Genomic DNA, 19492 nt, shown 5'->3' on the forward strand with positions numbered 1-19492 from the left:
CTTGAGAGTGATACACATCCAGCAAGCAAAGCACCATCTCAATCCACTTCAATCATCAACTGATTAGGCTGAGAGTGTCACACGACCAGCAGCCTAATTACATCCTATCTATCTTTATTTATCTTGTTTTATCATATTAGAAATCATATCTCATTTGTTTTTGCATTTGTTTTCAGGATCATAACTTGCATTCCATCATATCGCCCATCCAATCATATCTTTGGTCGATCCATCAAGCTTCCATCAACCATTTTGCCATCCCTGATTTCCAGCCTGCAACACCTCTGCACTGGATCACATCCTCAGACTTCAAAGTGTTCTCTTGTCCACAATCTACCAATTCAGAAAAACAAGTTTAGCAAACTAAATCATTCAGAACTTTTGTAATGTCTGAGGCTGCTTGGGATAAGCTTGATAAGCAGAGCTCCTCCTCAAAACAATACAGAAACGTACTCAAAAGAGGCATGTCTTGACAAATCACCTTTTCTCATATGATGATAAGAACACGTTTAAACCTTTCAAAATCACAAAGCTACCATCTTTAACAGACGCGATACATATGGTATTATCAAGTTCTGATTCAAATTTTTCGATGAGAGGAAGAAGATGGTTACCTCCGCATACGTAAGTAACTGGTTCTGGCTGTTGATCCATGATAACGAATTGAATCCACAAAGCTAGGGTTTATGCAGTGACGAGAAAAGAGGATCTGGCGACGAGAGACGTAGGAGAAGTCCGAAGGCAGTCAGAGACAGCCTGAAACGAGGTCCGAACAGGTCGCGACACAACTCCGTCGGAGGTCTCCGGCTTCGAGACGTGTGATCGAGAAAAGAGAGAGCGGCATCGGACGATTTCGTCGAGACAGAGGAAGAACGGTGATTGTTTGACACATGTTACATAAGCAACGCTTCTTGTGAAGCTTAATTAAGCAGCGCTTCTTATTTAATTACACAATTTTCTTTTTTTTTACCTAAAAACACTAAGCAACCGGGTTAAGCGTCTGCGTTGTTGATGCTCTAAGTCTACATCGAATAGAGCCCAAATACATCAAAAATAAAGTATAATACACTTAAGGACGTGGTTAGACCATAGATGGGCCATGGAGGTCGATCATTTATCTTCATGGACCGATAAGGTCTTTTTCAGCCGAATTTTTCCTAGGCGCTCGTCCATAACTTGAACAAAGTGTTGAAATTCTTCCTGATAAGCATTGAGACGTGAACATATAGTTGGCCCAGCCAAGGAAACAAGTGGAACGAGAATATCCTATTTTGGGCCGAAAGAATCTTGTTTTGTCCATCTTCAATTCTAGTCTGATCCGACACCTTCTTGACTTGATTGGTTTGTTCCTCAAGCCCACTTGCACGAGGAAACTGGCATCCATAGGTCATACTGAGCTCAAACAGGTTGCTCCTCATCTCCTCTCTGTTTAGGTCATGTCGGTTGCACCTTTATCTCCATGCGCAAGTTCGTCCAGTTCACCCGTCGATGATTCAATCAGCTCGTCCTCTCCAAACTCGTCCAGTTGGTTGCAGCTTTCTTGTTCAAGTTGTTTCCAAGCCGTATCAAGATTGATTTCTCTATCTCGGTCCGGAACCTCATGATCATCCCAATAAGACTTTGAAACAGTCCTTTTAGCCAAGCATTGATTAGTAGCTTAGCTAATCCCTTCACTGGACTTCATGAAGTTTGAAACTAATCGAGCTGATCAGGATCGTATCACAAGGGGTAATGCTATAAGTGAAGAAGTTCAGACGATAGATAAGACTATAACATGGAAACTTGTAGACAAACCCTGTTGGGAATCCATGTCCAACTCTATATTGTTTGATTAGTATGATATTTTCCACTTTGGGTCTTAGTCAAGTCTGCATGGTTTTACTTTTGGTTTTCTTCCCAAAAGGTCTCGTGCTAATTAGAGTTGGACATCTCTTTATATATTAGACACTCCTTGTCTAAATTTTCAATGTGGGACTTGAATTGACATCTCTCATTCTTCCCCTCAAATCAAGGACCACACTCTTCTTGTGTCCTTTTCATTTTAATGAAATTCCCTGGCACCTTATCTTGTCGCGTCTTCGACATCAGGGTCTTAATCTCTGCTGAACCTCTCTTTCCACCTTGAAGGGTTTCATTCCTATTCGAAGGGTATTCTGGTATTCTTGTAGATTTCGTCAACTTGACTCTGATGCCAATATTGGGAATCCATGTCCAACTCTATATTGTTTGATTAATACGATATTTTTTATTTTGGGCCTTAGACAAGCCCGCATAATTTTACTTTTGATTTCCTTCCCAAAAGACCTCATGTTAATTAGAGTTGAATATCTCTTTATATATTAGACCGTATTTGTTTAAACTTCCGATGTGGGACCCCACCTGAATTGACATCTCTCAGACCCATAAACAAAAGTAACATCATTTTGAAGCGGTTATATTGTATCAAGAGGGATGCATATGGACGTATAATAAAGTACAAAAAAAGGTTCACCATGAATGGTTTAAAGCAAAGTACAACGAGTTTGGAATTAGACCAAACCACAATTAAAAGGAAGTGTTGAAGGTAACTGAGTTTAGTAAATGGGTGAACCAACTATTATTGAAATAAAAACACCAAGTCTAAGTAAGAAATACAGTAACTGAATATGGTCTCCAAAATTTAGGACCTGCTCTACGAGGAACAACTAGAAATTATCGTATAATAACTATAGCACTGAACATATGTAGTTCGAAAAGGTGGAATAACATGTGCTGAGAGTTTGTTTGACTTATGAAGCTACAAGAATCTCCATGGCGTCTTTTGGGAGGATGGTAGTTTCAAGAAAAACACGAGGAAATCAAGATCGGTCATGGGCATAATTCAGCCAAACACTGGTTTATGACTCAAAAATTTTGTGTATTAAAATTATTACTAAATCATCTACAGTTCTGAAAATCTTATGGCCGGTCCGGAGGAATTGGAGTTCTTGAAGTGGTGATCTTACCGTTTTAAATTGGTTGGTTCGATTCTACCGAACCGGGTCCATACTGAGACATTCTTCTTTTTCAGGTTTCTGTAAACGTTTTTGCACTCTTGGTTTTACATTTTACTTAATAAATTATTATTCAAGGTTTTTTTTTTTTTTTTGAAACACTATATAAAACGTTTAAAAGATGCAGTAATAGAAAAGTTGGAGTTTGATCCAAAAAAAAAATAGAAAAGTTGGAGAAGAACGAAGAAAGACCATATCTTCACTCGTCTTTTAACTCACTCTTTATTAACCTTATAAAACTAAAAAAGAAGCAAATCACCCTTCCATAAATCCCTTGAGATTCAAATCCGAGGGTCCACCTTCCGCCGCAGCATCAACGGCCAGCGTCTTCCACCTCGCCGCATTCCTTCTCATCTCATCCGCGTCTTCTCCGCCTCCCATCACCTTCTCCAGACACCATCTCAACTCATCTCCATCCACGTGTCCTTCATCCCCTTCCTTCACTCTCACTCCAATCCCCCACACATCCTCCACAAGCTTAGCAGTCGTGCACTGATCCGCGAACTGCGGAAACGCCACCACCGGAACACCGTTCTCTAAGCTCTCGAGAGTCGAGTTCCAACCGCAATGAGTCACAAAACACCCCACCGAGGGATGCGCCAAAACCGCCGTCTGAGAGCACCACCCCACCACCAGACCTTTATCATCTCCTCTGATCAAGTCCACGAAACAACTCTTCTTCTCTTCAGCTTTCGTCTCCTTCACCACCCATAAGAACGGTCTTCCTGTGGCCAACACGCCTCTAGTGAGCGCCTCCATGTGTTTCTCCCACAAACCGTCGCCGTGCGAGCCTAAGGACACGTAAATCACCGACTTCTCGGCCTTCGAGTCTAGCCACTTGATGTAATCCTCGTCTGATGATCTGAAAAGATCGGCTTTACCGGTAGAAGAATCGTCGGAAGAGGAAACCAACGGTCCGACCGGAATCATTCTGAGTTTCTCGACGGAGGTTAACGCTTCCGGTTCCAGTTCGGTGAAAGTGTTCACCAAGACTTTGGGGTTCGACTCCGAGTCGAGAGCTTCGATGTGTTCTCTCAGCGTTACAAGAGCGGACGGTAACACATTCGACGGCTGGAGAAACGACGGGAGGTCTCGGGTGGAGAGCGGTGGCAGTTTCTGTAGTTTAATCGGTTCAGTGTCGAAGAGGTGGCTGTGAGAGGCGTTGAAGTAGTAGTAGTAGATGTCGAGTACAGTGGCGGGCTCAATCCAGAGAAGCGTAGCCGGGAGGTGAAACTCACGCGCCACCGTAGAAGCCCAAGGGACGAGCACCGAGTAGATAACGCCGGTGATTGGCTCTGTGGCGGCGTTTCCGTCGAGATTGGCTCTGATGATGTCACTCAGGGCGTCTGAGCCACGGCGTTTGAACTCGGACATGTAGTTTTTCTGGTCCTCGAAGGACTTGGGACCTTCGTCGAATCCATCGGAGAACCAAGCGTAGGACAAGCCTTCGGTGGAAGGTGGCTCGCCCATACGACGGAGAGCTGAGATGGTGGTCGCGTATGTGATGGTTGCTCCGTGATGGATGAGGCGGTTGGCTAGTTTTATCGCAGGGTTTATGTGACCTTGCGCCTGGGAAAGTTACAATCAAGTAGTGAGGACGATGACTACAACCGTTAACCGAGTTGGCCATTTTTAGTGTTTTGAGGATGTCGAAGTTTAAAGGAACACACGAAAGGCTTTTATAGATAACTAGAACATTCAAACTCTATTTATAGCAAAACAATTATATATAGTTAATCAATGATTAAGTATAAAAAACGGTAAAGGATTATGACTAACTAATTGATCATCTTTACACTGTTCTGTCTCGGACACAACCGGTGGTTGAGAAAAGTCTTTTTGTGACGACCGATGAGTAAAAGAGCCAACCGACGCGACAAGTAAGAAGACGGTATAAATAATATCTCAACCTCCACACCCACCAACCAGACCATTGTGTAATATAACAGACCTAATTACTTACACGGGAGATTACTTCAATACAAAAACTATACGACAATAGTGATAATTTAGATAAACCATGTTAAATTACAACTAGTGAAGTGAATTCTCCAAAAACTGAAAGTAGTCCTGTTGTTTCGAGGCTTCGGCATAGATTTTTGTTTAGTTTTCTAATTCACCAAATCTAAAACGCTTTTAATTCTCTTCGTCTGACCGGTAGATGAGAAGTGTCTTTGTGATGATTCTACTTTTAGCATGCGGAAGATCAATTTAACACCGAAATCAGCTCATCATATCAGAGTGTACTAAAACAGAGATTACAAACTTTTGAAATAAATCTCCCATAATAAAAAAAAACTAAAACTGAAACTACTAAAGCCGTCTCTTTGAAAAAGAATCTGGTTCGGTTTTTCTAAAATAGGAGAGTTTAGTGTTCAAGGTGGAACACATACTCTGTCAAGCGTTGCAGCTTCGAAGAATCCACCTTTTGCTCTCTTTTAATCGCTTGCTTCTTCACAGTCACCATTTGAGATGCTGCATCCACTGTCCATCCTTTCTCCACAACATCTGTGTATATATCCAACATACAAAAATACACTTATAGATTTCTCATTCCGAAACAAAGATGGTTGATCTAAGCTATGACATTGCGAGTATTGTCCCAAAGGATAACTTTTTGAGTCTAGTTTCGTTATAAGAATGATTAAGTTGAAATCTTAGAACTGATGAGGCCGAGGAAATTGCAGAAAAAGAAAGCTTACAAGTAGTGGCATCATCTTCTGTCATCCCTAGGAAAAGAGCCAAATCAAGGATGGTAATTGTGGAGTAGGCAGACAACAAAAGCTGAAACATCCTTTTTGTGTAAACATCTTCAAACAAAACCAAACACAGCTACATAAGTTTGTCAGCTTAGTTCAAGAAACCGTTTCATAATAGCTAATGGTATACATACCTGAGAAAGCAGCAACCATATCTTTAGCATCTTGACTCCAATCAAAACCCCGGATAGCTTCATATACACCAGCATAGTCACGTGTCCAGAGCTTCTGACCAATCCTCCAAGCAGCAGCAACTTCAGGCTTGCTCTCCTTCACACTCGTAGGTATTGTTTTCCATAGGAAACGTGCACTATCACTGCATTATTTTTTTATCATTCCAGAATTATCCAGACAAGCAAAATAGCACACATCAAAAAGCAACTTAGTCATGTACAAAGTAGAGAACAGCAAAATTATAGCTCTATAATCAATCATAGGATCTACAATTTCAACTCGAAGCAGAAAGAGCAATTAAGAATCGCTATATTAACGGCGAAAACGATATAAACAAAGAAGTAAAGTAATTTAAACAGACCAATCGTCAAGGTAGAAGTAACCGAGAAGATGGATTGCGTAAGGCCAGTCATCCTGGAATGAGATTCCTTCGGCAGAGACCTATTTGATTACAATCGAACGAAGGATTATCATTGACGAAATCCATAAACCCTAGCGAACACCAGAAACAGTGATAACGAGAGAAAAAATTGGGACCTGAAGCATGAGAGTATCGCAGATGTCGGCGATTTTATCAAAGGATTTGACGGCTAAAGCATCGGTAACAGGAGAGAGATCCATGACTGGTTTACTCTTGGAGATTTGCGAAGGGGGGGACGATCGCTAGTTCTTCACAAACCCACTGTAAAGGAAAAGAAAAGAAAAAAGACAATTTGTTCTCCGGTTATAGGTTTTATTATTTATTCAAATCCTTTTCAATACGGTTAGTTTAAACCGATCCTAATTCAATTTAAACCACGCCAAAAAGTTGAACCAATATAAAGTGATATACCATGGCGTGGGTATAGAAAATACGGTTTGCATATACCAATTCTGGCTGTGTCGGGTCATGATCCTGGTTCAACAGAAGCAAGAGAAACCATACAAGCTGGCATTCATGGACGCCTTCTTGGAGAAACACATGAATCATGACCAACTTGCAAAGGTCATCAGAGATGTCAAAAGAAATATATGGCTCGACATGCTCAATATCATTAGGCTTTTCTATTTTTATTCTCATCCAAATCTAGTTTCTTCTGAAATAAGCTTTCCTAGCACTAAATATCTCTAACATTATCTATCTATGATTCAGAATCAATAAATAGGATTTCATGGAAAAGGGAGTTCTGTATGCAAAACCATCTTCTATCAGGCTCTAGTTTTATTTACAAATTAGGATAAGACATGCGTCTTGCACAAGGTAAATTTATATGAAAATTATTTAAGAAATATCGTTTGGAAAATTAAAATTTATATTCTTGATCGAATTAATATTTTTGGTCCCTAAATAATTTTTTAAAAAGTTGAACCAATATAAAGTGATATACCATGGCGTGGGTATAGAAAATACGGTTTGCATATACCAATTCTGGCTGTGTCGGGTCATGATCCTGGTTCAACAGAAGCAAAAGAAATATATGGCTCGACATGCTCAATATCATTACGCTTTTCTATTTTTATTCTCATCCAAATCTAGTTTCTTCTGAAATAACCTTTCCTAGCATTAAATATCTCTAACATTATCTATCTATGATTCAGAATCAATAAATCGGATTTCATGGAAAAGGGAGCTCTGTATGCAAAACCATCTTCTATCAGGCTCTAGTTTTATTGACAAATTAGGATAAGACATGCGACTTGCACAAAGTGAATTTATATGAAAATTATTTAAGAAATATCGTTTGGAAAATTAAAATTTATATTCTTGATCGAATTAATATTTTTGGCCCTTAAATAATTTTTTAAAAACTTTTTTGTTAATTACATAATTTGTTTACTGATAAGCTGATCCGATTTTAAAATATTTTAAGTCAAAAAATCGCTTATCGCATAAGAACCTAACGTTTAGGCCGAAAAATCTCATGTCTACTATTTGGTTAAAATGAAACTATGCCAGTTCGGTTTTCTATCATGATTTAGCAATTTAAAAGTTAATTATGGTTATGAGACGTTTACGTTCACGTGCCAATCCTATCTATCTTCAATATTTTCTCATTTTTGTGTCGCTTTTTTCATTTTGGTTATTGCTCGATATAAATATTGATATTTGAGTTTATTTTCATTTTTTTATTTTGTTTTGGCATGAGATTTAGAATATGTTTAAGTTTTAAAATTATTAAAAAGATACAAGATTTGCGTCTTGAGCAGAATAAAAAATTTATATTTATTACTTATTTTATGTTTTCTGCATATTATGAAATAATAAAATAATAATTATATCTCAAATTAGTGGAAACAGAATCTACACTGTGGGCTGAGACACAAATAGTGAATGAATAAAGGACAACACCACAAATAGGGAATATGATTTTGCCGTCAATTCCAGGAAGATGATGTTTCACAGATGGGTCATGGAAAGAGGGGGATATGTATTCAGAACAAGGCTGGCTTAGTACCTTAGAAGGTTTTGATGGATTGTTGGGGGCGAGGAATGTTAGGGCCAGTCTTTCTCTTCTTCATGCAGAGATGGAAGCGTTCCTTTTGGCTATGGAATGTATGAGAAATTTACGTCAGTTTCAGGTTACGTTTGCAACGACTGCTCTCAATTGGTGAAGATGGTTTCAGAACAGGAGGAGTGGCCAGCATTTGCAAATTATTTGGAAGATGTCAAGACCCTGAAAGAGAACTTCATACGATCAGAGATCATCTATGTACCAAGGACACAAAATACAATGGCGGATAGACTAGCACGCAGTGTTAGACAGCAGCCGTCTTTTGTCGTTCACATGGATGCAGATCACCCAGTTTGGTTTACAGAGTTAGTATGAGTCTCTAAAAGTTGATGACAAAAAAAAATTTATTGAATAACTAAGAAATCAATTACTATTATGTAATCAAACGACCGATCTTGTTTATTCGCAATCATTATAGAGTAAATAAATCAAAACAATCAATCTTATCTATCGTATATGATATATAATTAAATTTAAATGATATTAACATATATATAGTATACTTTTAATATGAATTTATATTAAATGAAGTTTCTACTCATATGATTTTACGATTATTTGCATATTTATGTAACAAAATTTTACACCAACGATTTTTTTTAATGTGGAATGTTTAGTGGTTTCAATATTCTATAATCATTTTAAAAAAATGAAGATTTCAAAATTAAAATATTAACTTTTCAATATATGTTCAACACATATATCAAAATATAAGTATGTATTTCCATATGATATATAGTTTAATTTAAACAATATGAAATATATGTATATATATTAACATAAACACCTATTAAAATAAAATTGTTTATTCATATGATTTTATAATCATGTTATCTTATTATAGAAAAAAATTTAAATTTGATCACAAAATTTTGTGTGAGACTTTTAGCTATTTAATAATTTATACTCGTTTTGAAAAATTCAAAATACAACATCTACAAAAAGAATCTAAATTTTTATTATATGATTAATGTAATTGTGTAATTTATTTTAATAATAAATAATCAAACAAAAATGATAGAAAGTATACAGATTGTTAGCAAATCTTTAGTATTTAAAATCATTAATTGCTATATATATCTTAATCACATTAGGTAATTTCGTAGGTTTTATTTAAGGAAAGAATATAAAATAATTTCAATTTGAAAAATGAATAGTGAATAATGGACATACTATATAATATAACATTCTCTAGCAATTTAATTTTGGACTAACAAAATTTTCAATTGATTCTCAAGCCGTCACGTAAGCAAAAATTAGCATTATAATTACGTGACAACGCAGAATTATACTTTTTTAACTAGTACAAACTACATGTTATAATTTTTTAAATGTTTCTCTATTAATATATAGGGGATCTCCCAAAAAAACTTTAAAATGTTTTTATGACGTAGCCTACAAAGATGAAAATAATATTTCATTAAAAAGGTAAAAACCATTTGTACCCTTTTCAATAAACAAATAAATATTAAATATGATTTTTTTTTAATTTTGGAAAAAGAATATTAAATACTTTTTTCAAAATTTTTGCTTTCGAACTTTTTTCCTTACACCCCTTTTCCAAAAATATTTTATTAAAATTATTATTATTCATTTATGCTTTAAATTTTTAATTCTAAATCTTAATCCCAGAACCTAAATCCACGTACCTCAAAATCTAAACTCTAATTTGGAGCACTTTGGAACTTGAAAAAAAACTGATGCTCAAAAGATCAAGCAAAGCAAGTACTTGAAGCCAGTGTCCATCGACACTAACATTGGTGTCGGTCAACACCCTTTGTGAGCAAGTAAACCCGACGTGTTTTAGTAAAGTTTCAAGAAATACAATTTGACCTAGAAATTTTCTTTATTAGTGATGTTCATTTAGCAGACGCAGCTTCTTGCAGCTGTGGTTGAGACTGCGTTATGTTTGTTTGGTTGTTGTTCGTTTTGCAGACGCAGCCGCAACCGCAGATTGTTGTTCGTTTCGTAGACGTTGTATGTTAACGCTGACGCTGGACGCAGATTAAGTGTTGTTCGTTTGGCAAAAGCTGCGGCTAATTTCATTTAATTCATATTTTATTTTTATAAATTTTTATAACTGTATTTTAAATCAATAATAGGACAATTCTCTCAAATAGACCATTTTTAAGTTTTTGTCACAAAAAGAGCACTCAATGAAAAAAATGACCAAAATAGGTTTTAGTAAAGAAGCAGAAAAACTCTTATACCCTAGATATATAAATATAAATTAAAAAATAATATTTTTTATAGGTTCGAATTATATGGTTTCAAATTTGAACTTTTGTATAAATTTTATTTTTCAAAAACGTTTTTTTCCAAAATATTTTTATTTATTTTTTCAATTGTTTTTTAAATTCGAAAATCTTTTTGAGACTATTTAAAAAAAAAATTAATGTCTAGATTAGTTAACCATAGGGGTATAAATATATATTTATTTCTTTAATGAAACATTTTGGTCATTTTGATTCTTAGGGGCTATATTTGTGATAAAAACTTTTTTTAAAGCTATCTAAAAGTGTTTCTCTAAATAGCATGTAGTTTAAATATATTTACATCCATAAAATATTATATTTTATTAATAATAAATTTTTAGTCAAATATATAAATATAACAACATTTTTGTCATAAAACATAAGCTAAATTTAAACAAAAATAATATATCAAAATATTTATCACAAAACAAAATCTAAATAATACATAAGTCTTAAGTAAATAAAACAAATATTAAATGATAATCAAAGTTATAAGCAAAAAAAAACCAAGTCATTAACTAAAATATTTAATACGCTAAATTGTCTCTACTATATTCATTTGCGATGTTCTTACGCAAAGCCTTCATCGCTTTATCACCGGTTGGCTCATATACAATATGTCCACCACCACCATCATCATTATTATCTTCTTCTTCATCACCATCATTATCAACTTCTTCTCCTTCTCCATCATCATCACTTTGCCATTACACAAAATCACAATCTTCCCGATGTGAATCACGTATGAAGTTGTGTAGTGCCATTGTCGATGTTACCAGCTTTATCCATTTGAACAGACCATACTTTGGATGCTTACAATTCAAAATCTCTCTTTTTGCTTTCCATACTCCAAATGTCCTCTCAAACAGTGATCTCAGAAGTTAATGCTTTTGGTTAAACAACTCTCATACACTAACTGGTGGTCCTCCTCTAGCAAACTGACCAAGATGATATCGCATAATACGATGCGTACCAAGATACCCTATCCTGGTAAGATATCCTGGGTCAACTAGATAATACTTTCTAGGAGGAAGATGTGGGAAAGAAGCCTCATTTCTCGCACAATGAGTAAAGACCTTTGTATCATGTGCTCTACCATGTACACCGAGATATGCAAATATGAAATTCATATTAAAGTTATATATAGCAAGATCATTCATTGTAGGATTTTACTTTCTTCCTTTATATGCTTCTACATTTTGACTTGGAGGGCGAACCGGCACATGAGTTCCATCAAGTGCTCCAATACAATGTTTGAAATAAGGTCAATATTGATCATCATTCTTCAAAACATGATTTACTCTTGCAAACTCGCCTTATTGTGGTTTTAGTTTATCCTCTGCAAACTTGAGAAGAGCACTCAAGAAATCATCAAGCTTTCTTTTTACAATATCCAATGACCGTTGATACCTTTCACATATATCCTCATAGTCTTATCCTGATCAACCACCTTAGGAAACATCACAACAAATTCCTCAATGTAGACATTGTGAGAGTCTTGTAATTCATATCGCTCAGTTAGCATCTTACACAAAGCTTTAAAAGTTCTTTGATTTATTCGAAAAATATCATAACATTGCTGATCAAATTCATACATAAGTTGTTGAACATGACACAATCCTGCTCCTCAATCTGTTGTTGAACATGACGTAATCCTATGACTCAATCTCTCAGTAGTAACCACATCAAACAAACCAAGTTCATCATCATAATCACCATTCTCATCTTCTAGTTTTAATCTTTCAACCATCTACAAAACATTGAATAAATCATCATCAAAAACAAATTATCAAAATGCTATAACAGGCACGCTATAAAAATATTGAGTGTCAAAACACAGCACCAACAATACAAGAATTACTAAGACAGTGGAGTCATAAGACAACTAAAGACAGATTCGTTTTAACACAACACGAAAACATTAGTTACACATCATATATCTTTTATTACACAAGACAGATTCGTTTTTACACAACACCAAAACATTAGTTATACACGATATCTAAGACAGTTCCATAGCATCAACAAACTATAAAAACAATTAGAAACAAGGATCAAGTCAGATTTATATTAACTATAAAAATAAATCAAAGATCAAGCCACAAAATACATAGTTTCATACATAGATCAGACCAAGATCACAAACTATATAGCGATACCAAAAGTTCCAACAAGTTCCATACTAGTTCCAACAAGGCATAGTTTCATACAAAGATGCCAAAAGTTCCAACAAGTTTCATCAAGTGCAAACAAGATTAGACGAAGATCACAAAAGGGTTTAGACTCCAACTAACTCAAATTCACAAACTAGACAATCATCACGTTTATCTTGGTCCTAAGCTCCAGAAACTTAATCTTATCTTTAGCTATTTTAAACGTTATAAAGCCCCTTCGGCTCCCTTCACTATCTATAAGAAGTTCAATTGCTGCTTCGGGCAATAGAGACCACTGCCTCACTCTAAGCAATGCATTCAATATCTCTAACACATTCTCAACAGTAGAGGCATGTTCACGCTCCGACATTTGTTCCTCTATCCTATTCTTCACCTCAAGAGCTTCAGTCCGTTTTACACAAGCGTCTATAGAAATATCTTTCTATATACGCTTTCTTTTTGCTCTTGAACTTCTAGCTTGAGTTTGTTTCTGAGTTTCTGTCTGAGCTTGTGTCTAAGTTTCTGTCTCGAGTGCTTGAGTCTCTGCTGCTGGAATATCAACAGAATCAGCTTCATCACCATCATCTCCACCCACTCTAGAATTCAAACTTGCTTCTCCATGTTGAGTGTTCCTTCCTTCAGGTCCAGTTACTACAACACCATAAAGTTCCTCTTCAAATAGATTCATATTAACAATCTCTTTGCATATGGATTTTCTAAGCACATACCACTCCTATATTACAAAAAGAAACATAAGTCAGTAGCAGCAGTAGTAGACAAAGCCTAAACATCTCACTATTACTGTGTTCCCATTTTTAGCAACTGAAATTAATTTAAAGCAGTTATAGAAAGCTTAAACTAACAACACTGAAAAGTGAGCAATTGCAATTAATAAAGCATAAGTAACAAATGTGAAGACAAATCAGAGCATCACAATAGCAGGAAGATCAAACAAAGAAGACAATTCAATCAGTATTATGTAATAAGAGCTGGAACACTTGAACTAAACTTGCACAGAGGAAGCATATCAAGTCTAAAAATACACAAAAGAGAGATAAGTGAAATTGACCTTTTCGCGTTCATTCCACCAATCATTTGACATCTCAATCCTTCCCATCTTATTAAACCCAAGTCATGTCCTATTGTGAGTCATCTTCCTAAACTTGGTGTATTTTTTCCTACAGTTGTCTTACTTGTTCGGGTAAATCTTCCAATTGGGATATCCTCTATTAAACCTCTCTTCAAATATCTTCATGGTGTTATGTTTCCCTATTTTATTCGTTGATGTACTCGTTCTATTTCTTTTTTTCTCTCTTCCACATAAAGTTGAAAAAAAACCTAGTTTCCTCAAGAAGCCAATTCTAAAACACACCAAATTTAGTGCCAAATTAATCATTAAATCATAGAAAATGAACAAAGACAGAATCTGTTTACCAACTAAAACCAACCAAAACTTAATCACAAGTGTGTCTTAGGGAATGTAGCAATAAACAATTATAAAAACAAAGCAGGACACATACCATAAAGCATAAACAAACAAATATTTACCAACTAGGACCAATGAATACTTGTCTTTATTACTATCTAAAGTACAAAGACATTTCACAAATTAAGTAAGTAAAAAATCTGAGCAAGCTAGTAAAGTAAACCGTTGAAATAGGTAAGTCAGTAAGAACTCAAAGAAGAATTTAAAGAAGCAAAGATGTACCAATGAAGAATTCAATTAGAAGCCATAAACATTAACAGATCAAACAAGCAAACCCATCAAAAATCGAACCTTTAAACATAAAAAATCGCAAATCAGAGAAATCAACAAACATCTGAATCTCAAACACAACCTATTCTAGTTTAAAGACACATCAGAACACAAAATCATCAGTCAATGATCTTAAAGAGTTCATCAGTTCCTACAAAACAATAGACCTCGAGAACAGCGGCAGTCAGAGCAAGCTGGAGAGGAACAACGGTAGTCTGAGCAAGCTGGAGAGGATTCTAAACGGCTTTACACAAACCTAAGCATCAACAAAAACAGAAACAATCCATAAGACCTTACAAGTTCAACAAATCAAAGAAACCCATCAAACATCATACCTCAAGACTCGAGAGAGTGAGCTTGAGAGGGTCGTCGGGAGAGTGAGCTTGAGAGGGTCGTCGGGAGAGTGAGCTTGAGAGGGTAGAGACTTGAGAGAGTGAGCTTGATAGGGTCGTCGAGAGAGTGAGCTTGAGAGGGTCGTCGAGAGAGCTACAACTTCCACATGTCGAGACTCGAGAGTGAGAGCCTGAGAGGATAACCCAAAAATCTGAGATAAGAGAGATCGAAGGCTGAAACGATGGAGAAGATTCTGTGTCGATGGAGAAGAGGTTGTGTCTAATTCAGGAACGCAAAATTTTAGTCGCATACGCTTTTAAAATCAGCGTTAAAATTTTATCGCCGCAGCCGCATGTACCGGCGTCAATCAAACGAACAAGCTTTATGTAAAATATAGCCGCAGCCCCAGGTAGTTGTGTCTGCCAAACGAACATCACTATTTACAAATGAGTCTCAGACGTATTTTAACATATATTAACTATTCTAAAAACTGTTGTTTAGGCTACACTTTATTTTATCTTATAGAGCTTTAGAAAGACAAGAAAGAACTTCTTTAGAAAAAAAAAATTGGGAAAAGTGTCAATTTCAACGCCAACAATTTCAGTCGTGCTAAATACAACCCGAATAAATAGTTAGTGCCAAATACGACATCAACTCAATTATAATTCAAAAAAAAACTATCTGAACTTCTTAAAATATGCATAAATCTACATTGACTCTAACAGAAGCTATTCAACCGTTAACAAGCTAAAACAACGTTATTTTGATTTATTTTTTTATTTTTATAAATATGTTCATTCTGGGATGAAAAAGACGTAGTTTGTCACTATTGAAATTGTTGAGGGTTGAGGATGTATTTGGCATTGAGTATTTGTTCGGATTGTATTTGGCACGACTGAAATTGTTGGGGTTGAAATTGACATTTTTCCCGGAAAAAAAAATCAGCCTCTTTAATTTCTTACTTTTATTTATTAATACAGTTTATTCAGATTATGATTTGTGTTTTATTTGTATGTTAAACCACCTGTTAGATTTAGGGTTTTTTCAAAGAAATGATGCATTGTTAGACTGAATTGTTAAAGTTATTTTATATTTTGGTTGTTCTTATTGTTAGATTTGGATTGACAACCTGAAATCTAGATCTTAAGATAATTGGTAGACACAAAAGTGTTATTGATTGCATAAAAATCATGAATGAGCTAAATATATATTTGCAAAAAAAAAAATTGTTTAAGGATTTATTGAACTTATCAAACATGATCTTAATGCTTATTACTGGTTAAAAATCGAGGATATATATATATATATATATATTTATAGAATCTATCCGCAACCAAAGTTAATTGATTTGATTTTAGTTCTTTGAGATCTATAATTATTCTTCATAAACCCTTAACAGTTAATTTTTCTACAATTTTGATTTACCTGTGAATTTCCCTTAGTTTAGCGTATTTCTTAATCGCTTACAAACCATTTTATTTACTGCTATTTACTTGCTTACTACTTACTTGTCTAGTTTAATTCGAAACCAGAAATCTAATATGTGATATGAGTCTCTGTGAATACTATCCCTAAGTAGTACATTGCACCTCTGAATTGCAGAGCTGCTCATTTTGGATAATTTGACCATATCACATGTCAATAGAGTCCTTTGCGATCATATTTTAGCAAGTTGCATATAACAAGAAGTGGTTGTTAAAATGTTTACTACATATGTTTGTTTGTGATCTTTGTGTCTTCGTAATTTGAAGCGTTTGATTCGGTTGTTTATATTTTAAAAGCAGGAAATAGATTTATTGACCTCGAGAATGTACAATGGAAACATAACAAAGAAGAAACAAATCTTTAGAATCAAAGAGAGGAAACTGCAACAAGCAGACACATAATCATATGGGATGTTTATTGTTTTTCATTAGACTCTTGACCTCCTGCACTCAGGAGGGAATCCTCTAGGGAACCTTTTGAGATCAGAGCAATAATTATAGATCATGAAGTATTTCTGCACCCATCTGAGTCTCCTCCTGCCATATGCATTGAGCTCATTTGCCGTTTGCAATTCACTATCACTTAAAGAAGTCTTGAATTTGGGATCACATCCTGAAGAGACAGTGCAAGCCGCAGCGTTGAATCCTCTGTAGTAAGCTGTGAAAGGAGCCTTGGACCAGTCAGTTTTTACCAGACCGCCTCTTGTAGCCCAATCATCTGCATTCCACAGACTCGAGTAGATCATCATTGGTTGGTTCTTTGGGAAAGGAACACCAAGCTTCTCTGCATTGTTGAACACTCTTATAGGCAAATTGTCCACCAAGAATCTGCACAGAGAGAAGAGTAACAACAACAAAAAGTCAAGATCTCTTTTGTAGTGTCATTGCATCTAGAAACAAAGTGTTGAAGTGAGAGATGGATGGAATCTTTACATGATGTGTTGTGGTCTCCAGACAATAGAGTAAGTGTGGAAGTTCTTGGTTGGGTCGAACCAGAGATAGAACTGTTGTTCTCTGTTGCCTTTCCCTTGAGCAAAGACATTGGTGTGAAGAACATAAGGCTTACCTGTCTCATTCCCTAGAAACTCGAAATCTATCTCATCATGCGTTGCTCCTTGTGACGACAACTGCAAATTTTATTAACATTTTAGAAAGAATTTATTCAAATTTTTGTAACAGTGTAAGTTTCGAGAACGTACGTAGTAAGTAGTGACGGTACCGGCTGAGTTACCGGCGACGAGTTTAAGCTGCATATCGATACGTCCGAATAGATACTCTTTCTTGGATTTGAACCCCGACCCGGAAACCCGGTCCAGAGACAGAGACAACATGTTTCCTCCGTTGAAGATTTTCCCCCTGTGGTCACCCCACGTGAGGTCGAACTCATTGAAGAAGTTGCCTGAGTAGGCTGAACCGAACATCATTACCAGCAGAACAGCCACCATGACGGTGGTGAAGCTCGAGCTTTGACCCATTTGGGTTTTGATAGTAGAAATGAAAGTTGAGGGGGTGTATTTAGTAAGATTTGAAAGTAAATAAGATGATGGGAGCTTTATGTTTTGGTGTGAGATGGTTTTTGAGAAGGGGGATATGAATATATATAGCTGGAGCCTGCAGAAGTCTCGGGAAGCTAAACTTCACCACAGTTCGTTTTTTTTTAACATATACTCTTTGATTTATTTTTGATCTTTTTCAATATATTATATTTCACTGTTACAAATGTTTAATGCAAAGTCCATTATTCTTCTATGGATCTAAGTTTATGAGAAGTATTGATCAAGTCCCATGACGGATTTTCATGTGGAGTAGTAGTAAACTCAACCGGTTAGCCCAAAGTTTACATATCAATTACACAATTGCTAATAAAGAATCTCATATTCTGAAATGCCATGTCATTTTTTTAGATATGTTTCTTATACAAATTATACATGAACGCTACACATAAGACTTCAAAATGGGAACTAATCAACCACTGACCTACCATAGTGTTGGGCAAATTTTGTACATGTGAATGAATTGACTGAGTTTGAGGATACACTTGAAACCATTCCAGTTACTTATGGAGTTCTTTGAGGGCTTCTTCAAATGTTTATTGCATTATTTAAAGTCATCATTAGCATTTCCTGTAATCTCGTGAAAGCCTACTAATAAGATATGAATGAAATTTTTATAATGTAAAGAAAATAGAGAGAATGAAAGCTGTCTAAAAGAAAGACAACAAAAAATTATGTGAAAGTACTTGGTGACTAGACTGGTGAGTACGACGCAACCACTCAGTGGAAAGCTGTTGCCAGCTCTTCTGCTTCACCAATTAAACCTCCAGCCTAGACATGGACATTCGGGGTCCCAATCGGATTTCGGTTTAATCCAATCGGGTTTCGATTTTTTGGGTTTATCAAAATCAGCCTCATTCGGATTATATGAAGATTCGGTTCGGGACCGGTTCGGGTTCTATCGGGTTCGGGTCGGGGTTAGTAAATCTTCAAAGAACCAGTACAACCCGATGTACTTTCGGATTCGGGTCCCAATCAGTTCTTCGGTTTAAATGTATCTGATTTATATCTACTTCCTAACCAAAAAATAAGTAAAATCGGTTCTTCGGTTTTAAAATACTTGATTTGTACATATTTTGTAACCAAAACATAAATAAAATCGGTTCAAAAAAAAAGGAACATCAAATATGATCATTCAAAATCAAATGAAAGGTAAACATAGTTATTGATCGAAAGAAAACCAAATAAATGAAAGCATAAAACGAAAACAAAGTTCTCATGAAATAAAAAACATTATTCAATGAAAACAAAACCAAAATCTAAAAACTTCAACCTTCAACCATCAATTTTCATATAATAGGTAATTATTTTAGATATTCAATATCTTTTGAATACATATTAGGAATTGAGATCATGTTTGGCACAAGTTATTTTGGGAATTTTGAATGTTTCGGATTCTATCGGATATCCATTTAGGTTCGGGTTCGGTTCGGATAATACCCATAACCCGAAATACCATAAAACAAGATCCATTCGGTATTTATACCGGGTTCGGATCGGT

The 19492-nt window shown here is 35.6% G+C and overlaps 3 protein-coding genes across 3 annotated transcripts; all 3 read right to left on the reverse strand.

Moving 5' to 3' along the window:
• Positions 1-3129: 3129 nt before the first annotated feature.
• Positions 3130-4701, reverse strand: LOC106308222 (UDP-glycosyltransferase 75C1). The gene is given in 3 exon segments (XM_013745354.1): positions 3130-3161; positions 3194-4601; positions 4603-4701. Coding segments are annotated over 2 exon segments (1374 nt in total). The 5' UTR covers positions 4663-4701; the 3' UTR covers positions 3130-3161; positions 3194-3287.
• A 509-nt stretch (positions 4702-5210) lies between these two features.
• LOC106309906 (COP9 signalosome complex subunit 8-like) lies at positions 5211-6691 on the reverse strand. The gene is made up of 5 exons (XM_013747054.1): positions 6503-6691; positions 6327-6406; positions 5926-6107; positions 5735-5842; positions 5211-5540 (listed from the first exon to the last, which is right to left on the reverse strand). The coding sequence occupies exons 1-5, from the start codon at positions 6584-6586 to the stop codon at positions 5401-5403; spliced, it is 594 nt and encodes a 197-aa protein (XP_013602508.1). The 5' UTR covers positions 6587-6691; the 3' UTR covers positions 5211-5400.
• Positions 6692-16733: 10042 nt separating this feature from the next.
• Positions 16734-18018, reverse strand: LOC106307860 (xyloglucan endotransglucosylase/hydrolase protein 15). Its single transcript, XM_013744938.1, has 3 exons — positions 17638-18018; positions 17372-17565; positions 16734-17266 (listed from the first exon to the last, which is right to left on the reverse strand). Exons 1-3 carry the CDS (start codon positions 17911-17913, stop codon positions 16867-16869), a joined length of 870 nt encoding a protein of 289 aa, XP_013600392.1. The 5' UTR covers positions 17914-18018; the 3' UTR covers positions 16734-16866.
• Positions 18019-19492: the final 1474 nt, after the last annotated feature.

Source organism: Brassica oleracea, chromosome C8 (assembly GCF_000695525.1).
Source record: "Brassica oleracea var. oleracea cultivar TO1000 chromosome C8, BOL, whole genome shotgun sequence".
Taxonomy (NCBI): domain Eukaryota; kingdom Viridiplantae; phylum Streptophyta; class Magnoliopsida; order Brassicales; family Brassicaceae; genus Brassica; species Brassica oleracea.